An 18393-nucleotide genomic window follows, 5' to 3' on the forward strand; every position below is an offset into this window, starting at 1 on the left:
CATTGTCCTTTCTCTGATTCAAAAGGTGTATTCATTTGAAAGGTTCTTGTCTGAAGTCCATTTCACTGTTTTTATAAAGTATTTCATAAAAAGATAATTTAATTTAGGAAAATGATCTTTCTATTGTATTGTGATGTTTAATATTAGGCTTTAGATAACCATTAAAGATTTTTTCCCTTTAATTTTTTTTCTGGAAGTTTTCATATCCTTGCAGTAAATTAGTTACATTAATAAATATCACTGCAATGGAGAGCCATCCTAGAAGCTCACCAACAGTCTCTTTGAAGTGTGATTCTGCCGCTGTGGGCAGTAATGGAACAGGATCTCCAAGTATGAGAGGTCTTTAAGTAACTTGGATTAATTTGATGGCAGCTGAAATATTTTTTCCTATGAGGTATTATTTCAGGGATCTGGTGCTGATGCATGTAAAATCAAGAGTGCAGCAAAGTAGTGTGCTGGGAGCCAGCAGCAAATCACTGCTAAACAAATGGAACATCTTGGGGCTGGTTTAGATGCTTAGGCTTGTGCCACTTGAGGCTGATCAAATACTGCATTATAAGGACACTTGAGAAGAAATTCATTGTTTGCATTCAAATGTCCTTGGCTGCAGAAGGAGCTCAGCAAACACATCTTTGCTCCCTTGACAGCACATGGAGAAAAGCTGTGCCCTGTGCTGGCTGACCTGCAGGTTTTTGAGGGGAAGTATCTCTAATCTTTGGGTGAGGTGCCCACAACAGCTGTGCTGCAAGTGCAAAACCCACTCAGAGCATCTCCAAGTGCCCTAAAGCAGTTTAATGAAATAAATTTATCAGCGTCTGTGAAGTCACCCTGCCAGTTTGGATGGGGCTATGGCCAGAGAGAATGAGCCTACAGAAACTCATTGTTTCAAGGCTTTTACCTCTCTTGTTGTATTTGACGTAGTTTGTAATCAGATGGAACATGACAGCAACAGCTTGACAGGCTGATAATACACTTCACTTGCAAAATCCATGTGCTAGGACTGTAAACACATTCTTATTTAAGCTATGTCATGTTTATGCATAGCACAAGGATATTTTCTTCAGTGGATCTGCTGTAGAAAGTCAGAGGAGATCTGGCATTTTTATATTTTAAAGTATGACTGATACTTTTACAGCCCGTAAGAAAAAGTTTGACTTTGCCCAGTCACACTAATTTATTTGGACAGTCATTCAGATACAAAGCACAGGCTGAAAGAAGCTATCTTATTACTTGCTCCTTGAAGCATGTGTGCCCCATTTTCCAGACATTAGGGTGTTTCATAAGCTGTTATTATTTATCATATTGATGAAAAATAGAAGGAGATAGAAAGAAAATCGGTTTTTTCAGGTCTTAGAGTCCAAGAGAAAGAATTTAATTAGAAAAGTTATGGGTGGTGTAAAAAAGGTTCTTGACCACTAAGAAAGTCCTGCAGTAGCTTCTAGGGATGATTCAAAGAAAAATGAAGGAGCTTTTGTTGATGTAACATCAGAACAAACAGGGAACTCTCATGTCAGAGTGCCATGCTGGCCTGACTGGTGGCTGTGAACCTGTCACATGATGAGGCTGTTCTTCCCCACTGTGAAACTGAATAGTGTTGTTATTTTTTTTTCCCCCTCTGAGTCAAATCTTGTTGCCTCTAGACATTTTGACTCATTTTTGCTTGAGTAAAATTCTGCCTAAAAATGTCTGAGCAGTGACAAAGATGTGAGAATCTCCATGTATGCTCTACATCTGGCATGTGAACACAGGAGGTGGGTGTTCAAACACTTTCTTTACCATCCTCTTCCAGAAAAGCCCGTGTGGGTTTTCATAGGGATTCATCTCCCTGGAGTCACTTGTAGGAGGCAAGGAGCAGGGATTCAGACTGCATTATCCTCATTCAAAACAGAGGAAAGCATAATAAATTAATAGAAACTGAGTCCTTCCAGACTTTCCTTCCATTTTGAAGAAGCCTTCTCTAGGAGTCATGCTTGAGAACACTATGAATATTATTATGCAAAATATACACTTAAATCAGCCTTTGGGACCCTCTAAAGCTGTGTGTCTGTGCATGAAGACCACAAGCCTTGCTTTCCAGGATCATTTCCAAGAGAGTTTGGGGGCTGAATGCACTGAAATGACTTTTCATCTCTCCCTTTTTCTATTTGGGAAAGAGGAGTTGAAAACTAAAATTTCCAAGGTATACACAAGCTTGTTTGAAAGCCATTCCTCCAACTATTTTAATAAGTATTATTTTATACAGCCTGAGATTCTTTTCTAACAGTCTTTCTTAGATCTGTGTGTTTATTTAACCTGTTAAATATCTAGCTTAAATAGTCATACTTTTACTCTCAATCTCTGGTTTATCTGCCATTTTATCTGGGAGAAAATGCATTCTGTTTTGTTCCTACCTTGTATGAGTCAATGTTGTGGTAGAAAACCTTAACAATTGTTCATCTGATGCAATTAATTGCCTTACTGGATATACATGGTACAGAGTGAGCTATCTTTTCTGAATGTCAAATCAGATTTGGGAAATATTCTTGTTATATTTGTCCCTGGAAAACACTGGACAGAAAAGCACATCTATTAAAACTGCATTCATTACCAAATCCAAGGCTTTGAATGAATAGCAGCTAATCAGGCAATGTGTCATAAAAGGCAGTAACTAAAGAAAACCAAAGTAAAACATTCACTTGCATTATTGAACATTTTTAGCTTTATTATTATAATAGAATTACAGTCTGACATAAAATAAAGAGCTTTTGCTAAACTCTGTAAAGCAATACATGCTTCTGCCATAAACAACCTCTATTAGATTTAGGTTTTATTGCCACATCACTGCACTGAGGTGCAATAAACATTCAATGTCATCTTTTTAAAATTATCTCAGGAGTAAACAGAAACTGTCCTCTATAAGAGTGTATCATTATTTTCAAGGAAGACTTACTATTATTACATGGTTTAGCAAAGCATTGTAAAAAAGCTACATAGAGAATACCTTGTCTTTGATAAACTGTGCAGTCAAGTTTATACAGTATAATACTATTGGCATAGACTAACTAAGAGGTGATATAATGCAATCATTGCATAGCAAAAAGCAGACTAGGTAAGTAATATTCACATCTAATGTGCAAAATGCAGACCAAAAGGTAGCAATGAATTGCTAGAAAGATAAAATGCCCTAAATGAACACACTAGTTTAACGCCAAAAATAACAAGATAAACAAGTACACAGAAGTTAAAGAGCCATAGTTTATTTTTTTCTATACATATATCTACACATGATACCAGAGATGAAACATCCCCTTTTAAAATAAGATCCAATCAGATAACTTATCAAGTTCAGACAGGACTAAATGTTAGACAATGAAGAATTATTAAAAAAAATAAATCTCTAAATCAAACATTAAATATTTCCTTTTGTAGATAGAGAATGTCAACTTTTTAATTTATTAAGAGTTTAGAAATCACTGCCTATTAAACTTGACTCTCAGTGGCTGTTTCTCTAGAGGCTCATGTAGCACTGTTTCAAAATCCATTCAATGGCATAAATTACCTTTTTAAATTGATTCTTGCAAATATCCACCATTCTTCCAGTCTCTTTGAAAAAACTTTATCTGAAAGTTTATTTCTAAGAGTTAGCAGTAATAATACTGACTAGAATTTTTTTAAAGGGAGCACAATACCTGCAAAATGGACATCTTGTATTTAAAGCCCTTACATATTGTTCCTACAAATATATTGCTACAGTAAAAATGAAATGTAGTAAGTTTACTCAATAAAATCTATTTTCCTGTACATTCTTTTATGTATGACTTCTTTTTATTTAATGCTACATATATTACATCGCTTATTGTAACAGTTATGTTTCAGCAAATATAGCAGTAATATACAGATGAATTTCTGTCTTAACAAATATTTCACCATTTTTACCTACCAAATATAATCCCATACTTTAGTGTTTATGCATGACCTGAGCAGACCAGTCATTAATCTAATAGTATACATTGGATGACATTGTCAAATTGCAAGCTGCTGTACACTTAACCACTTTACAAATGGAATAAATTCCAAGCACTTTCTGCTTATTTATTTTTGTAAGCTTTCCAGTACTGTTGATTTAATTTTTTTCCTTTAATTCAGGCTCTAAATATGTTTTATTGAGCATTTAACAACATATTAAGAGCTAAGAGGTGAATCCTACACAATGTTTTAAGAACACAACTTTAAAAAAGTAAAAAAATGTACAATCTCATGCTGCATATTTACAGATATTATTTAAATACTATATTTTATCTTTCTGCTATTCATAAATCTCAGTCTAAAGCTTCTTTTAATGTATCATTTTATAAAAGAATACATTCAACATATCTAGAGCTTGCAAAAATTTTGTTGTTTGTGTTTTTTTGTTTTAACTCTCTAAAACATAGTGATGAGTAAAAGCTATCTTTAAAGCATCCAGGAATTGTTTGGATTACACAGGTGATAGTAGAAATTTGGGATCTGCACTTGGTTGTGCAACTGGTTTTAAATCTAGTCTAGTGACAACTTAATGCTTGGAACGAGCTTGCAGTAAGAGAGCAGATTAAAGCATTTGTTACCATTAGATCTTATGTGCTATACAGTGACAAACTGTACCTAGAGTGAGTAGATTTCCTTTCTCATTAAAGACTATTTAATATTATAAGTCAGGTAGTTTGGAACAGAGAAGAGAAAAGGGATTAGGAAAATAACATATCTTATGGGATTCAGCAAATGGAAAGCTTTACATCCTTGAAAAGATTATAAACAGTGGCAGAATAAATGACACAGTCTAAGATGTGCATCAGGAATGTCATAAAGAGAATTTCCCCCATCCCTACAATCTTCTGAATAAAAATATCTTTTTCATATACATATACACTATCTTTTGGGGATATTCAGTACTAAGCTTGCTACAAATGGTTTCTTTTTTTTCCACCCTCCCATTATTCTACAACTCTTCCATCTCCAAAATCACTTTCCCAAAGTATATAGTTTATAACATTCTCTCCCTCACACACAGTTTTTTTTTTTTAATATACAGTTATATTTTACCTTTTGCTAACTAAAGAAACCTTTATTTTCTTTAAGACAGAGGCAATGAAGCAAATGGGAATTACTGTATGTGAAAAAGGGAAGCAATTCCCAGAGCAAAAGACAAAACAGAACTATCTGAATAAATGAGGTTATTGATGTGGAGTTTGAACCTTTAGCTGGGGCTCCCTGTTTAAATAGGTGGCCCAGTAGACTAAATTAAAGATTCCAAAAAGCAGAGGGAAGGCTATTCTCGATAGCCGATCAATTTTACTGACGCTGTTAAAAGTTTTCTTGGGCTCTGCAGGTTTTGTTTCTGGCTTCACTTCTTTGGGCTCGATTGTTGCACTTTTAGCAATGGTTGCCAACCCAGGGTCCCTTGCAATATTAGGGGTGTAGCTCGTAGCTGTAGCTGTGTATGTGTTGTTTTTCTTGATGAGAGGATCCTTCACTTTCTTTGGCTGAAGAAAGAAGAAAATATTTCATTCTCAATACCTTCTCAACAGATGAAACTATGAAAAAGCAGTGTAATATTTTGCAATTAATCCAATTCATAGCACAAAGTGTAATAAGCTGTAAGAGAGAAGTTAGTTCTGGATATATAACTCATGCAGAATATTTAGGTGACAATAAATACAAAATCATCCATTTCTATTACTTGTATTAGATAAACCAAATTAGGTGATAGCTAAAAATGAGGCCTGATAGCTAGGCTCACTGGCAAAATCACCTTTAATGATAATAGCAGTGAAACAGCACTCATAGTTCAATATTCTCACAATCTGTTTCCCTTGATCAGGATAAAACTTAGAAGATGCCAAATTCTTAATGTAGCCTTCCAACATTAAGGCAAATATTGTGATATGAAGAGTTTTAACATAATTTATACACAAAAATACACACTAAATTATCATGTAACCATGCACTAAAGGAGTGGTTTACTCAATAAGATGAAAAGCTGTCAGTATTCTGCTCACTAATGGTTTACACCAGAGGCACATGAATTATGGATTAGGAACTTAATGTTCTTCTTTGAATCTTAAAATTGGATCATAATGGCTGAAATGACATTCCATATGCAAAGACTTTAATGTCTGTATGACTTTTTCATCCACCTACTTATATTGCTAAAGCAAGAATATATTGAATATCTTTTAGGAGAGGGAGGCTTATTGAGCTTATTTAAACTTATTTTGTCCCTAGGTCTTTATATTTTCTAGTATTCTATTTTTGGGATCTACTTGTAAAAAGTAACTAAATTTTGACGTCCAAGCATACCAGTTAGAATTCAACTGTCCATTTTCTGGCAGACAAAACCTGTTCTTCAGGATAATCACAGAAGAGAGATGTAGTGGGTCATTAAGAAGGCGTAAGGATTCCTCCAATTATGAGGAAAAAACCCAACAAAACAAAAAGCAAAAACCAATTCCGACAGCTTAGCAAAATCTTCAGGCAGTATTTGCCACAAAAAGAAAAGGCAAATGTTATCCACTTTATCCTCTTGAGATGGGGGAAGATATGGTTGAAGAGAAAATATCAGTGGAATTTGATCTGTTATGTCATTTCACAAGACAGCAAACACAATTCTCTGTTTTCAAGAAGCAGCTGCCCCAGGGAGGCAATACTTTTGTGTGGTCACAGTACCTTTAATGACAGATGAACCATAGGTTAATGGCTACTCTGACCCTCTAATAATGGAGTTTTGATTAAAAAATTCTTGTTCAAGAGATGAACACTTCAGGGAGTGAGCAGACTCCTGCTGCACACATGGGAAGAGGAAATGAAGCTGCAGAAGCCTGAGGGCAGATGGGGCAAGGCTTGTGGAGGAACAGCTTTGGAGCCCCATGCTGGAAGGGAATGTAGGCTCAAATGTTAAAATTATGGCACTTAGTAAGGAAAGGGATTCACTTCATGACTCTGATGTAGAGGTTCTTTAATTCATGGCAATAAAATTCTTAGCTTTAGGCCAAGAAAAAGCTTCAAATCTTCAGAGCAAACAGGTTAAAAATATTCCAACAAAAAAAGACAGGTCAGGTTTTATTTTGTTGTTTATTTTGTTCTTTTTTTTTGTTATTTTGCCTTTGGTTTCGCTTTTTTGTTTGTTTTGGGGTTTGTAGGGTTTTTGTTTGTTTGTTTGTTTTGTTTTTGGCTGTCCATTTTTTCCCCTCCCAGGTAGGGAGGCTGCTAACATGGTTACTGAGTGTAAAGGCAGTCTTGTTTGCTGCTCATTCAGATACTCTGGTGAGCAGCAATAAATCCAGCAGACAACGAGCAGCTTCACTGAAGTCTCAGAGGAAACCCTTTCAATAGATTTAAATGTCACTAGAAATCTGATCCACAGAAAACTCTGACACCAGCCAGGGTCTTAATATTTCATGTCAAATTCAACTTCATGAACAAGCAATATGACAGCTAATTAGAGCTCTAAATTTGATTAAGCTGTGATGCTCTGATCATTGTGAGCTTGCCTTGCTCTCTTTTCCTCACTGCAGAAAACTCACAGGTACCAGCAAGTGACACATAAAGCCCCTTACCTGCTAATTGGCACAAAGCCATAAATCTTCCAATGTTTTAAACTATGTTTGTTGTGGTTGGTATTGTGTAGGGTTTTTTTTAGAATGTAATTTTCTTGGTAACAAATGAAACAGCTCATTATAGTAACTACATTACAAGGGAGGATAAATTAGTAAGGCAATATTTAATATTTAAGGACACAGTTCTGTCAGTTAATTTTATAACAAATGAAAACACAGAAGGAATAAAAAAAATTATTTTCAGTGAAAGTATCATCAATAACTGATAACTCAACATTCAGCAGCAGTTCTGCAGCTCATTACTGTATTGATACTTCATTCATTTGTTCTACAATACTCTTGTAGTAGTTGCCATGGTATAAATGCTCTAATATAATTTGGAGGTTTTTTTACTGACTTACAGAACTAATATACATAAATAACATGTATATAATCCTGATTTAAAAATATATCATTGCATACCAGTGAGTTACATCTGCTCATCCAAATACCTGTTCTGTGGGATCTCTAGTCTGTGTTTATTTAACCCAACTGAATGAGTTTGCTCACAGAAGCGGCTGATATGGTAATTCATAGGAAACAGCAAAATTCTTTCATCCCCTACATGTCCTCAACCATTTCTTGATGCACCTGTGGTTTATGGACCAGATCTGATCCCAGACCTAAATAATCACTGGGAGTTTCTCTGGTGTATTCATGGAGGTACAGATCAGGATTGCACACTCACAGCATAGCTCTCAATTCGTCCTTCTAAATAAACACATTTTTCCCATAGCTAAGAAAGGAAAAAATAATTCCTGTGATGATTTATTTGGTCATGATGATAGAGCAGCGCTTCTGAATGTTGTGCTGGGGACCACTATACCTTGGGAACTATCAAAAACTGCAGCTACAAATTTTTTTTCTTACATTTACGCTGAGACATCCACACTTTCTCTTGTTCAAACAGAAAAACGTAATTGCCTTCCCTTAAAATAATACATGTTGATTTTTTTTTCTGCTCAATTCCCGAAGTCAAAATCTCAGTAGAACATTTCATTATTAATAGCATTAGGTATCACCCGGTATGTCAGTAGTATTTAGGTATTAAATGTCTAAGTAATCATGGCATAGAAATGCTGTGCGTGGACACAGCAGCAAACGCTTGGAGCAATGACTGTTGTACATAATAACAATTTTTTAATGTGTTAAGCCCCTCCCATAGGGTGACCCGGTGTGGCAGAGTGTGTGTGACCTTTTGGGGTGGCTGTGGGGCGGGGTTACCTTTTCTGGCACCACGCTCTTGCCGTCCCAGGCGTAGCCCCTCTTGGTGAAGTAGTTGACGGTGGCGAACTCGATGAGCGCCGAGAAGACGAAGGCGTAGCAGACGGCGATGAACCAGTCCATGGCCGTGGCATAGGCCACCTTGGGCAGGGAGTTCCTGGCACTGATGCTCAGGGTGGTCATGGTCAGCACTGTTGTCACTCCTGCAAAGCAGAGTTTGGGTCTTCAGGATATGTTTGTGCTTCATTCCCCAGCTGCTGTAGGTGGTAAAGCCTTTTCTACACCCCTGGTTCTTACAAACTTCCCCGCCTGAGGTCAGTTTCTAAATGAGGGTATCAGGTTTTGAGTTCTGTGAAAGTTGCAGGATTTTCAAAACATTTTTTATGCTTTTATTTTTTGATGTTGTTATAATAGAATACTATTTTTAAAGGTGGAATGCAAATAATAATTTATGAACTACTTTACTCTTCCTGATATTTGAGGGATTTCATTGCAGTTCTTTATTCATGCGCTGCAAATTATACTACAGATGTATCAATTTAACATCTTTAGGTCTTTCTTGCAGCGGTTCTGAGATACTTAGAAAACAAAAAAAAACCTTGTTTCAGCTTATTTAGGATATTATACTTCAAAAATATATTCAAGGGCACCAAAATTCATGTGTTATTTCATTTTTTTGAATTGACAGTTTTAAAGATTTCTGTCCCTTTATTCACTGACACCCTGAACATAGCAAAGATTTTATGTAAGAGTGACAGCATAATTTGCATTTCTGATATCAGAGCTTCTCACTGCTGAACCTTTCCTCTCACCTGGCCCCAGAGACAAAGCAGGAGTGCACTGAATTCACTCTGCTTGCAGCTGCTTGGCAAAACGGATCTCCGAGCGCACGTAAGGCATTTACATCAAATCACATGTCCACAAGTTACCTTGACAACTGCACTGTCATGTCTCCAATGTGTCTGGCAAGTTCATCTTTGCTGCACTGAGTGTTAGTGGAAATGAACAGTGTTCTAAAATAGGTCACTTAATGAACAACATATTTACGTGGTAGTGTGAAGAGCTTGAATTATTAGTGCCTAATGAGGAAGCAATTTCTCTTTCTTGAGATGCAACCAAATGTGCTCTTTGACTTATTGTTAGTGACCTTATGTTTCTCTTACATAGTAGCAGAGAAAAGATTTATAACTTCTATTATCTGTAGTACTGAGTGGGCTAAAAGATCAATGTTGTCCTTCTGTGTGTATATGCATTCATGCAAGATGTTCTGAAGCTTTGTTTCACTGTCATTTTGAAATGAAAAAGCTATCTTGATATATAACGATGGAGCAAACACAAGAGTATTTACTAAATAACTGTCTTCTAAAATGAAAACTGAGAAATTTGTGGGTTCTTGAGCCTGTGAAGATAGCAGTTTGAAAACTGTGCAGTATTGTATCTTATCCACTGAGACTAGGAAATTCTGTTCTCCATCTAATGACTGTGAAGTACAGCATTTCAAACTGATGATCAGACATTTCTTTTAAAATGGTATGGGCAAAAAGAGGTAAAATAGTTACAATTTAAATGGATTTGACTATAAAACTCCTTAGTAGAGTAGTTCTCAGCAAAGATGATGTTAAAAATTCAGAATTAATTTTAGTTGCTCTTCTAAACAATATTATGTAAATCAAATTTGATTATACTGTAGTCTAAACCACTGTTCTGCAAATGCACATCTGTCTATCAACAGAAAGTCACTGCTTGGTTCATGAGGTCTAAGGGTATGCAAGTTGTGATTGATTTCCAGAGAAATTGAGAAACTAAAGCACAGCTGTGAATGGTGCAAGAAAAGATCCATAAAAATAGCTCTTGCTCAACTCAAGCTTCAGAGGCTGCAATTCTCCACAGCGACTCTCCGGCTTTGCCACATTCAGAATAAATGGGTTAATTCTCTTTGGCAAAGCCAGAGGGCCCAAAGCATCCTGTCCTTGCAGTGCCCTGAGGCAGCAAAACGAGTGTCAAAGCCAGCTTGGCTGGGGATGCTTCCACCTCCTGCCAAAGGTGTTCAGCAGTCCCATCTGGAGATCACCAAGGACTAGGTCACAGAGCAGAAATCTCAGGCTCTAGCTTTCCTAAACGAAAATTCATTGCCTTTTTTTTTTTTTTTTTAATACGTTCTTGATTTGGGTTAATATCACCAAAGTTTTAAGATAAGCATTTCCAAGCAGTGCTTAAACTCTAGGGAGCAGCTGTATAAACTGGAGGGTCTTTAGATTGTCTGCTAACTGCATTCCTTGAGTGCATATATTCACTGCTGTAACACAATAAATTGTTGCTCATCTAACAGTAGCCTGTAAAAAGGATTAAGGAAAAAAAAATAATTTTCTGAGGGCCTAAAGATATCAAATGGCAGATACCCATTGATTAAAGCCTTTTTGATAATCCCATGATTAACATTATTGCCATTGTCAGAGATGTTTTATTCATAATCTCATTGTTTTGGAATATTAAAATGGTAATGGATGGCTTGAGGTATTTTCAGGTCTCTTTTTACAGTCAGTTCCAAATCAGTTTAAAAGCTTTGGACCTATATCTTCACAATGAAATTTGTTAGCTCTTGTGTGCTGCAACTTGCCCAGGCTCACACTGTTCTCCAGTACCATGTTACAATAACTACATTTACAATAACATTTCTGAAACCCAATTGCCTCATGGTTGCCAGGAGCTTTACAGGTCTTGCTTACCAAACACAGTTCTTGCTGGGACAGATTCTCTGTTAAGCCAGAAGGACACCTGTGACAATATCACTGTCATGATGCATGGCAGATAAGTCTGGATGACAAAGTAACCAATCTTCCTCTTCAAATGAAAATGTGTAGTCATAACAACATATTCCCCTAAAACCAAGAAAAAAAGAACATTAAAGCTTTTATAAATATACCCATCAGAGCTCTTTGTAGAAAGTATTTTTCATTCCATTCACCCCTACTATAAAATAGAAATCCTCAAATCAAAATGGTTCAGCTCTGAAGAAAACACTGAATAAACCTGGTCGGTTTTTAAATTTTTCCTTAATAATACAAAATTAGACTGTTCTGGGAAATGCTAGTTAAATTTGCATATTTGCTCTGCTGAGTAGTGAATGAAAGTCTGCATTAACTGGTGGCTGTTTAAAGCTCTTGTAGAAAGTCTTATTCCATTAGAGGATGAAAAGACACCACAGCATAACCATCAAACACAACCTAAAGACTAAATCAAGACAACCTCCAAAAAATGTTTCTGTTGGGCCAAGCTTAAGATGTAATTGCTGATGTGATGGTGTTTACATTACCACTGTTGGTGCCTTATGTACTCTAAAGTGTCTCTGCTCTGCTAATTTAGGACCTTAGTAAATTATTTTTCTCTCCTGAAATAAATGATTACTACAAGAATAGCACACAATATTTTCATTAGCCCTAATGCTTTTGGAGCTAAAAAGTTGTATGGTCTAGGTGCTCTAAATGCAAGGAAAATTAATTTTTTTTAATATATAAACAAATTTTACTTATACTTGCAATATTAAATATAAATATATCTAATACTCTAATATACTCATGTCATTCCATAAACCTTTCTTGCCAGCAGAGCAAATATTGCTCATTTTCAGATCATTATTTATATAATTTAAAATGGATTTTGACAAACTGTATATTCTCCAAAGTCTGAAAAACCTATTGTTTTTATTTTTTATATATTTGTTTTTTTAGTAGACTGATTCTTCTTATTATGCAATGAATGTCTTAGGAATGAAACAAGTAGACACATAACTGAGTGGAAACTTCTGTCTAGATTAGAGATGACATGTGAAATTACTGTAGTTCTATTTTAAAATGTAGGCAGATGGAAGGAGAAAACTGCTCTTGTTCAGGAAAAGCTTAAACTTGATTGAAAAACTATGTCTAGACATTGACTGCTTATGCACAGAGCATGTCAAATGCCCATTTCTGTAATGCAGAGTCCAGAAGAACATTCATTTGAGCAATCTTGCTCAATTTCTAACCCCAAGGAAAGCTTATTCATAAGATATGACAATACTCTTTCAATAGAAAAGACAGCAGCAAAGGGGGAAAGAGAATAAATTTTAAATTGAATGGTAAAGCAAAGGATACACAAGGATTTTTTTAATTTTAAAAATAGGAATGGTTGTAGTATAGTGGGAATTATTACTTAAGTTTTGCTCGCTTTTCTTTAACTTTCACTGAAACAAACTCCTTCTCCTCTGTACCAGAGATTATGATCTTACAAAAGGTGCCAGTCTTGGCTAGGAGAGCCAACAATTTAATTTTATCTACTTAAAATATGACGTGGGAAACTATTTTAATGCAATCAGATATAGAATGTGCACAACGGTGTGTCAGAATTAATTCACTGATTGTAGATGGCAAGCTAAGAATACAGAGTGAACACACCACTGTACTCTGATGCTTTATTTAGCTGCCTAAATTATCAAAGTATTTTTAACCTCTGGGAAATGAGAACAAGATCCAAAGCATAAAGGCAATTAAAAAGACAGGGATTACTCTCATCTGTGAAGCACTGCAGCAGGTCTGAGCTGGGAGTCAGATAAAGGCAATGCTGAGGGAGTGAACTGGGCAAAGCAGAGGCCTGCAATGATGCTCTGCACCTCAGTTACAAGGCAAAACCTTGTTCTGAAGTTTCCACAGCACCAGTGGACTGCACTCATTGGGCACCACTCATTAGAGGATAGTAGATATTTGATAAGATTGATGGAGCTGACTGCAGGGCATGAAAGCACTCCAGTTATTCACTGCAGCTTTGGCTTCCCATCTTTTCTGCCTTCCTTTAATTGAATAGCATCACCACATTTGTGACAGCTGCTGATCACTCTCATAACTTTCCAATTCCTCTGGGGTTCTGTTTTGAAAGCATTGCAACACAGTCATAAAATTCCCTACAATCTAAAATTTCAAATAGCTCTTGAGCAAGATATTGACTATATTCACGGTGTCTGTTTGCTGGGCTTTCACAAGTTGCAGCTTATACATCTTATATTCTCTTATCTCATCTTTTCTTACCCAAGGAAGTTAAAAATAAAGGTATTTCTTCTTAGATAAATTGCTTTTGGTCCACTGACCAGTCAAGCTGGTTGACAGACTTCTAGTTCATGCCAGTGCTCAGATCCTTACTGCATCTAGATTGTCCAAATTATTAGAAAATAAACCTTAAAAAATTTACATCTTGAAACAAGCACTGCAAAGTTAAAAAAACAAGGGGCTGTAGCCAGCTTCAAGGTTTCAGGTGTGTCATACTGTAAATGTCAGCTGTATTTCTGTATCTCATTAAATTTCTGGAGTTAAGGCTGTGCCAGGATTAAAGGAAATCATGTTTGGATGTTTTGGAAGAAAACATCGTGCTCTTTTCATCGAAATCGTGTCTCAGATGGTTCTGAGTTTGATGACAGTTTTTTTTCATTCTCTAAATACTTCCTTGAAAAACTATGTACTTGCTTTTAGCAACTTCACTGCCCCCAGAAATGCCATCTTTGAGGATTCATATTGTTATACTATTTTTATCAGCCTATATAGTAAGTAAATAATATGAGAAGAACATGAGGAGTGCTTCTTTATTACATAAATTATTGGTTTTTCTGGCTAGATCTGACACTGTAGGAAGCTTTTTAATTGTTCAAGTATTTTTGCCACCAGATGAAGTAGGAAAATAATCCCAGGATGTATTATCTTTTCAGAGTCATGTTTTCCTAATCCGAAGTACATATATTACAATTTACCCCTCACTCTTATGTCTTTGTATTTTTTACAAAGATCTGCTCTGAATTACATCTCGACAGTTAAATATCACCCTTCCAAGGTATCTGTCACAGACCTGTGCTGGACTGCACAATGCCAGAGTCCACAGTTTGTCCCAGCAGATCATACTGGTTCAGTCGAGAGCCATCTTCAGCCACCACCACCGACCTCGCTGGTTCCCGTGTCCACTCGTACACAACCTCTGCTCTGGTGTAAGCATCTGATGTAAAACAAATACAGTGCATGGCAGCCTTGCACTTTCTGTTGCCTCATGGTTTTGTCAGAATAATGTTTTTGAGCAGTAGTTTGAATATTTAATTCTCTTTAATTATCTGTAGAAACCCGCAACTATCTTAATGGAATTTATCTATAGGAAGTATAACTGATTTTTAAAAAATAGGTAAATAGCTGCTGAGAGGCTGGATTAAGGTTGGTCTTCCATGGCATGAAAATATTTCTCTCATATATTTCCTGCTTAGGTAAAGAAGTGGAGTGAGAAGTGGAATTTCATGAGCATGGAAGAATCCCAATGCTTTTTCTCACTTCTAGCTACTGTACAGAAAGATGAGCCCCAAACTTTTCAATTTTTCATAGTGTGATGTTGTCTGGGCCTCTGTAAATCCTCCTCAGAGTGGCTTCAGTGATCCTCTCATCCTCAGCCTGGCTACAGCTCCATTTTGGTCATGCCCCATCACGCTGTGCTTGCTGTGAAATGGGCCTAGCAAACACTTCTGAGGCTGCCTAGGAGAAAGCGAGTTTAAATCACAATTAGTTTATTTTTTGGTTTTGGCTTTGGTTATTTCTGAATAGTCCTTGCACTCAAGAGTTGAGTTTGGAGCAAGGCAAAAGCAAAGTACTGTGGGCTCTCCAAGCCCAAGCAGTGTGGTGTGTTATACAAATCATTCAGCAGCATCTACACATGCCATTGAGGGGCTTTGTGCTGTTATTTATGTTCTTTCCAGAATCGAGCTACACATAAATATTTTTAATCCTAATTCCATAGTAAAATTCTGCTGTCATTTTGTGGGGTCTGGAATCTGGCAGCTCCCACTTGGAGCAGTTGGGTGGGAGTTAATTGACTACACGGAGGCAGCTCATGTAATTCTTTACACCTAAAAAGTACCCAAAGGCTTGAATGGGAATGAATGTGTGGCCAGAATCTGCATCAAGCTTGCACCCACCAAAGGCAGCTGGAGCAGGATGGGGCATCCAAAATAACAGAAGGATTCTACCTACAAGATGAGAATTTCCCTTTTTTCAGACTGACAAGCAGTGACTGATTCACTTGACCTCATTTGTGAGTTAGCAATTTTACCTTATCAGTGTAAGAGATGACAGCTAGTAATTGAAGAGTTGGTTGGGTAGAATGTGCTGGTAAATTAATTGCATGGCATTTGATTCTGCATTATTGAAGCTGAAGAGTGCTTTTATCTTTGGGCTTCATATTCCCTAAGCACTGTAACATATCTTGGAATATGTTTTTGGAGTCAATGGCAAAAGCAAATCTACATCTTAATAATTCTGACTTTAAAAATAATGGCCGGAGTAAACACAGAAATTGACTTGCTAATCTAGTCACATAAAGACAGTAATAAAATTAATTTTCCACAAAAAAAGCATTTGTTGTGGAATATGAGACTAGCTTGGAAGAGTCTGAGCTACTGAGAACAACTGGGTTGGTTTAGAGGGAAGGGGCTGCACTGGGCAGAGCCAGAATTGAGCTGCCAGATCTGGTGCTCAGTTCTGCTGCCCCCCTCAGCTCCCAATTCACGTTGCATAAGCAGCAATGCAGCCAGCTGCTCCCATCACTGCTGGTTTCCAGAGTGGCCTCAGTTTTAAACTGACAATCAGATGTTTGTGGTAAGAGTTGAGGAGAGCATCTGCCTTTGTGATTTTGTTTTGCCAACATATGGCATTTTGTTGTTCCAGAATTTCTTTAGCATTTGTCACATTGAATTTACACTGGAATAACCTCTAGCTTAAGCTGCTCTTTGGCAAATCACTTTAGCCTTGGAGCTGGGTCAAACATTTATTGGTCCCTACAGCATGGGCAGAGTCCACAGGAGATGTGCAGCTCCTTCACTGTGAGGCTTTTAGGAATCCAGCTCCAAGAAGTGATGAGTAACAGTGGAGGACATAAAAAACCTCTTATCCAATTTAATCTAAAACAAATGGAGCTAGGCAAACACTACCTTGGGGAGCTAAGTGTTAGATTGTAGTCTGCACTTTAAGCATGGATTTTGTGACAATTAAATTCATTCCCAGTAAATTTTCCAGTCCATTAAGATGATTATAATTAATTGCTTTAGTTTGACAAAAATGTCCCAAATGTATTTAAATATGATTCCCACTTAAAAAGTGGAAATTAATTATAAGATCTATTCTTTTTTTATGTGTAACTGTGAGTCCCACTTTCATAACTTGCTTGGATTCAGCCATTTCTCCTTTGGAGATATTTATATTTTTATTAAGAATGAAATATTGAGAGAAATACCCTATAACTTGATAATTATAGCATATGATCAGATGAGCAGGAAGGGAGAGATTCAGCTTTAAGGGCTGTTTTCAACAGTGAATTCTTCATGCAGTATTTGCAGTAAAACCACATTACAGAAGGATCCTCCCCACGAGGATCCCAAATTAGGAGCTCGCCTGAATTTAGTGGGTGAATGAAAAGTTTCCTTGAGACCTCCTTGATTTTGTCTAATGATCTTTCCAAGCATTTGTAGTTACTTGTTTTTTTAGGACAACTGCCATAGAACATTAGTGTTCAAACAAAAACACAAACAAACAAAACAACAACAACAACAAAAATCCTGTGAAACATGACAGTCCACAGCTGTACTCTGAGTATAGAATGTCAGTTATTGCTACTGAGTGGTGTAAGAAGTGGTCTTTTATCAGAAATATCAATGTTTTTTATTTTTGTTCAATTAGGAAAAGTATATTATGAAAATATTTTTTAAGGTTAAAAAGATCAGTTTTGGTACAAAAGATGCAGATACACTTGCATGTTTTTCTGATGTCTTGTTCTTACCTTCTGGTGTGGTTCTGAACTTTTATGCAAATCCACATTATCTATCCTTTTTATTTAATAATTTCTGCAAATCTTAGTCATTTAACTGAGGCAAAGTCCTCAGTAATCTGGAAAGCTGTGCACTGTGTGAACAAAGAGTACATTAATCTGGGACACAGTGAGCCGGAAAGAACTCAGTGTAGGAAAAGAATGGGAAATACTGCTCATGCTAGGGAGGGTCTGGTGTTTGGGCTGTGCTTCAGTGATGCACAGATGTTCTGATAGGTGTCTTGTCGTGTCTATAAAATTCAGTCTAGTAAATCAGATTTGTTCAGAGACTGCTCCTGGTTTAAATTGCCATTAGCACGTTTGTTGCAGGCTCGGCCACCTCCCTGCCCCGCAGTTCCAGCACGACGCCTGCAGGGACACCTTAGTGAGCACATCAAAAGAAATTCGATCCTGCAGCCACTCCTGATCCCGCTGGGATCTTGGGTGCACGGGTCTCTTATTAATCAAGAACCCAGCGCAGTATCTGTCCTGTTATAAACCGGAGCACAGCTTCCCCTCGCTCCACTCTCTTTCACGAGGAATTTGGGAAGATTTATTTTAAGTGCTCTCTAAGAAAACATTCAAGGAGCAAACTCTTCTTGTCAGTTATATTCCAAGGTTGTATGAGCTTTTAGTTCTCTGAGCCTTATCTAGGAGATTAGCAGCTCTTTAAAGACAAAACATCACTGCTGTCTCACGGCAAACA

The 18393-nt window shown here is 36.8% G+C and overlaps 1 protein-coding gene across 2 annotated transcripts in view; it reads right to left on the bottom strand.

Annotated features, from left to right (window-relative positions):
• Positions 1-2675: 2675 nt before the first annotated feature.
• The window catches only part of GABRA1 (gamma-aminobutyric acid type A receptor subunit alpha1), a 39117-nt gene continuing 23399 nt past the window's right edge, over positions 2676-18393 (bottom strand). For both annotated transcript variants that reach the window (XM_058815620.1, XM_058815621.1), the window contains exons 7-10: positions 14700-14843; positions 11561-11713; positions 8835-9037; positions 2676-5498 (exon numbers count right to left, since the gene is read on the bottom strand). In XM_058815620.1, coding sequence (XP_058671603.1) covers positions 5190-5498; positions 8835-9037; positions 11561-11713; positions 14700-14843 — 809 coding nt within the window. In that variant the 3' untranslated portion in view covers positions 2676-5189. The remainder of the gene's footprint in view (positions 5499-8834; positions 9038-11560; positions 11714-14699; positions 14844-18393) is intronic.

The sequence above is a fragment of the Ammospiza caudacuta genome, chromosome 16 (genome assembly GCF_027887145.1).
Source record: "Ammospiza caudacuta isolate bAmmCau1 chromosome 16, bAmmCau1.pri, whole genome shotgun sequence".
Classification (NCBI taxonomy): domain Eukaryota; kingdom Metazoa; phylum Chordata; class Aves; order Passeriformes; family Passerellidae; genus Ammospiza; species Ammospiza caudacuta.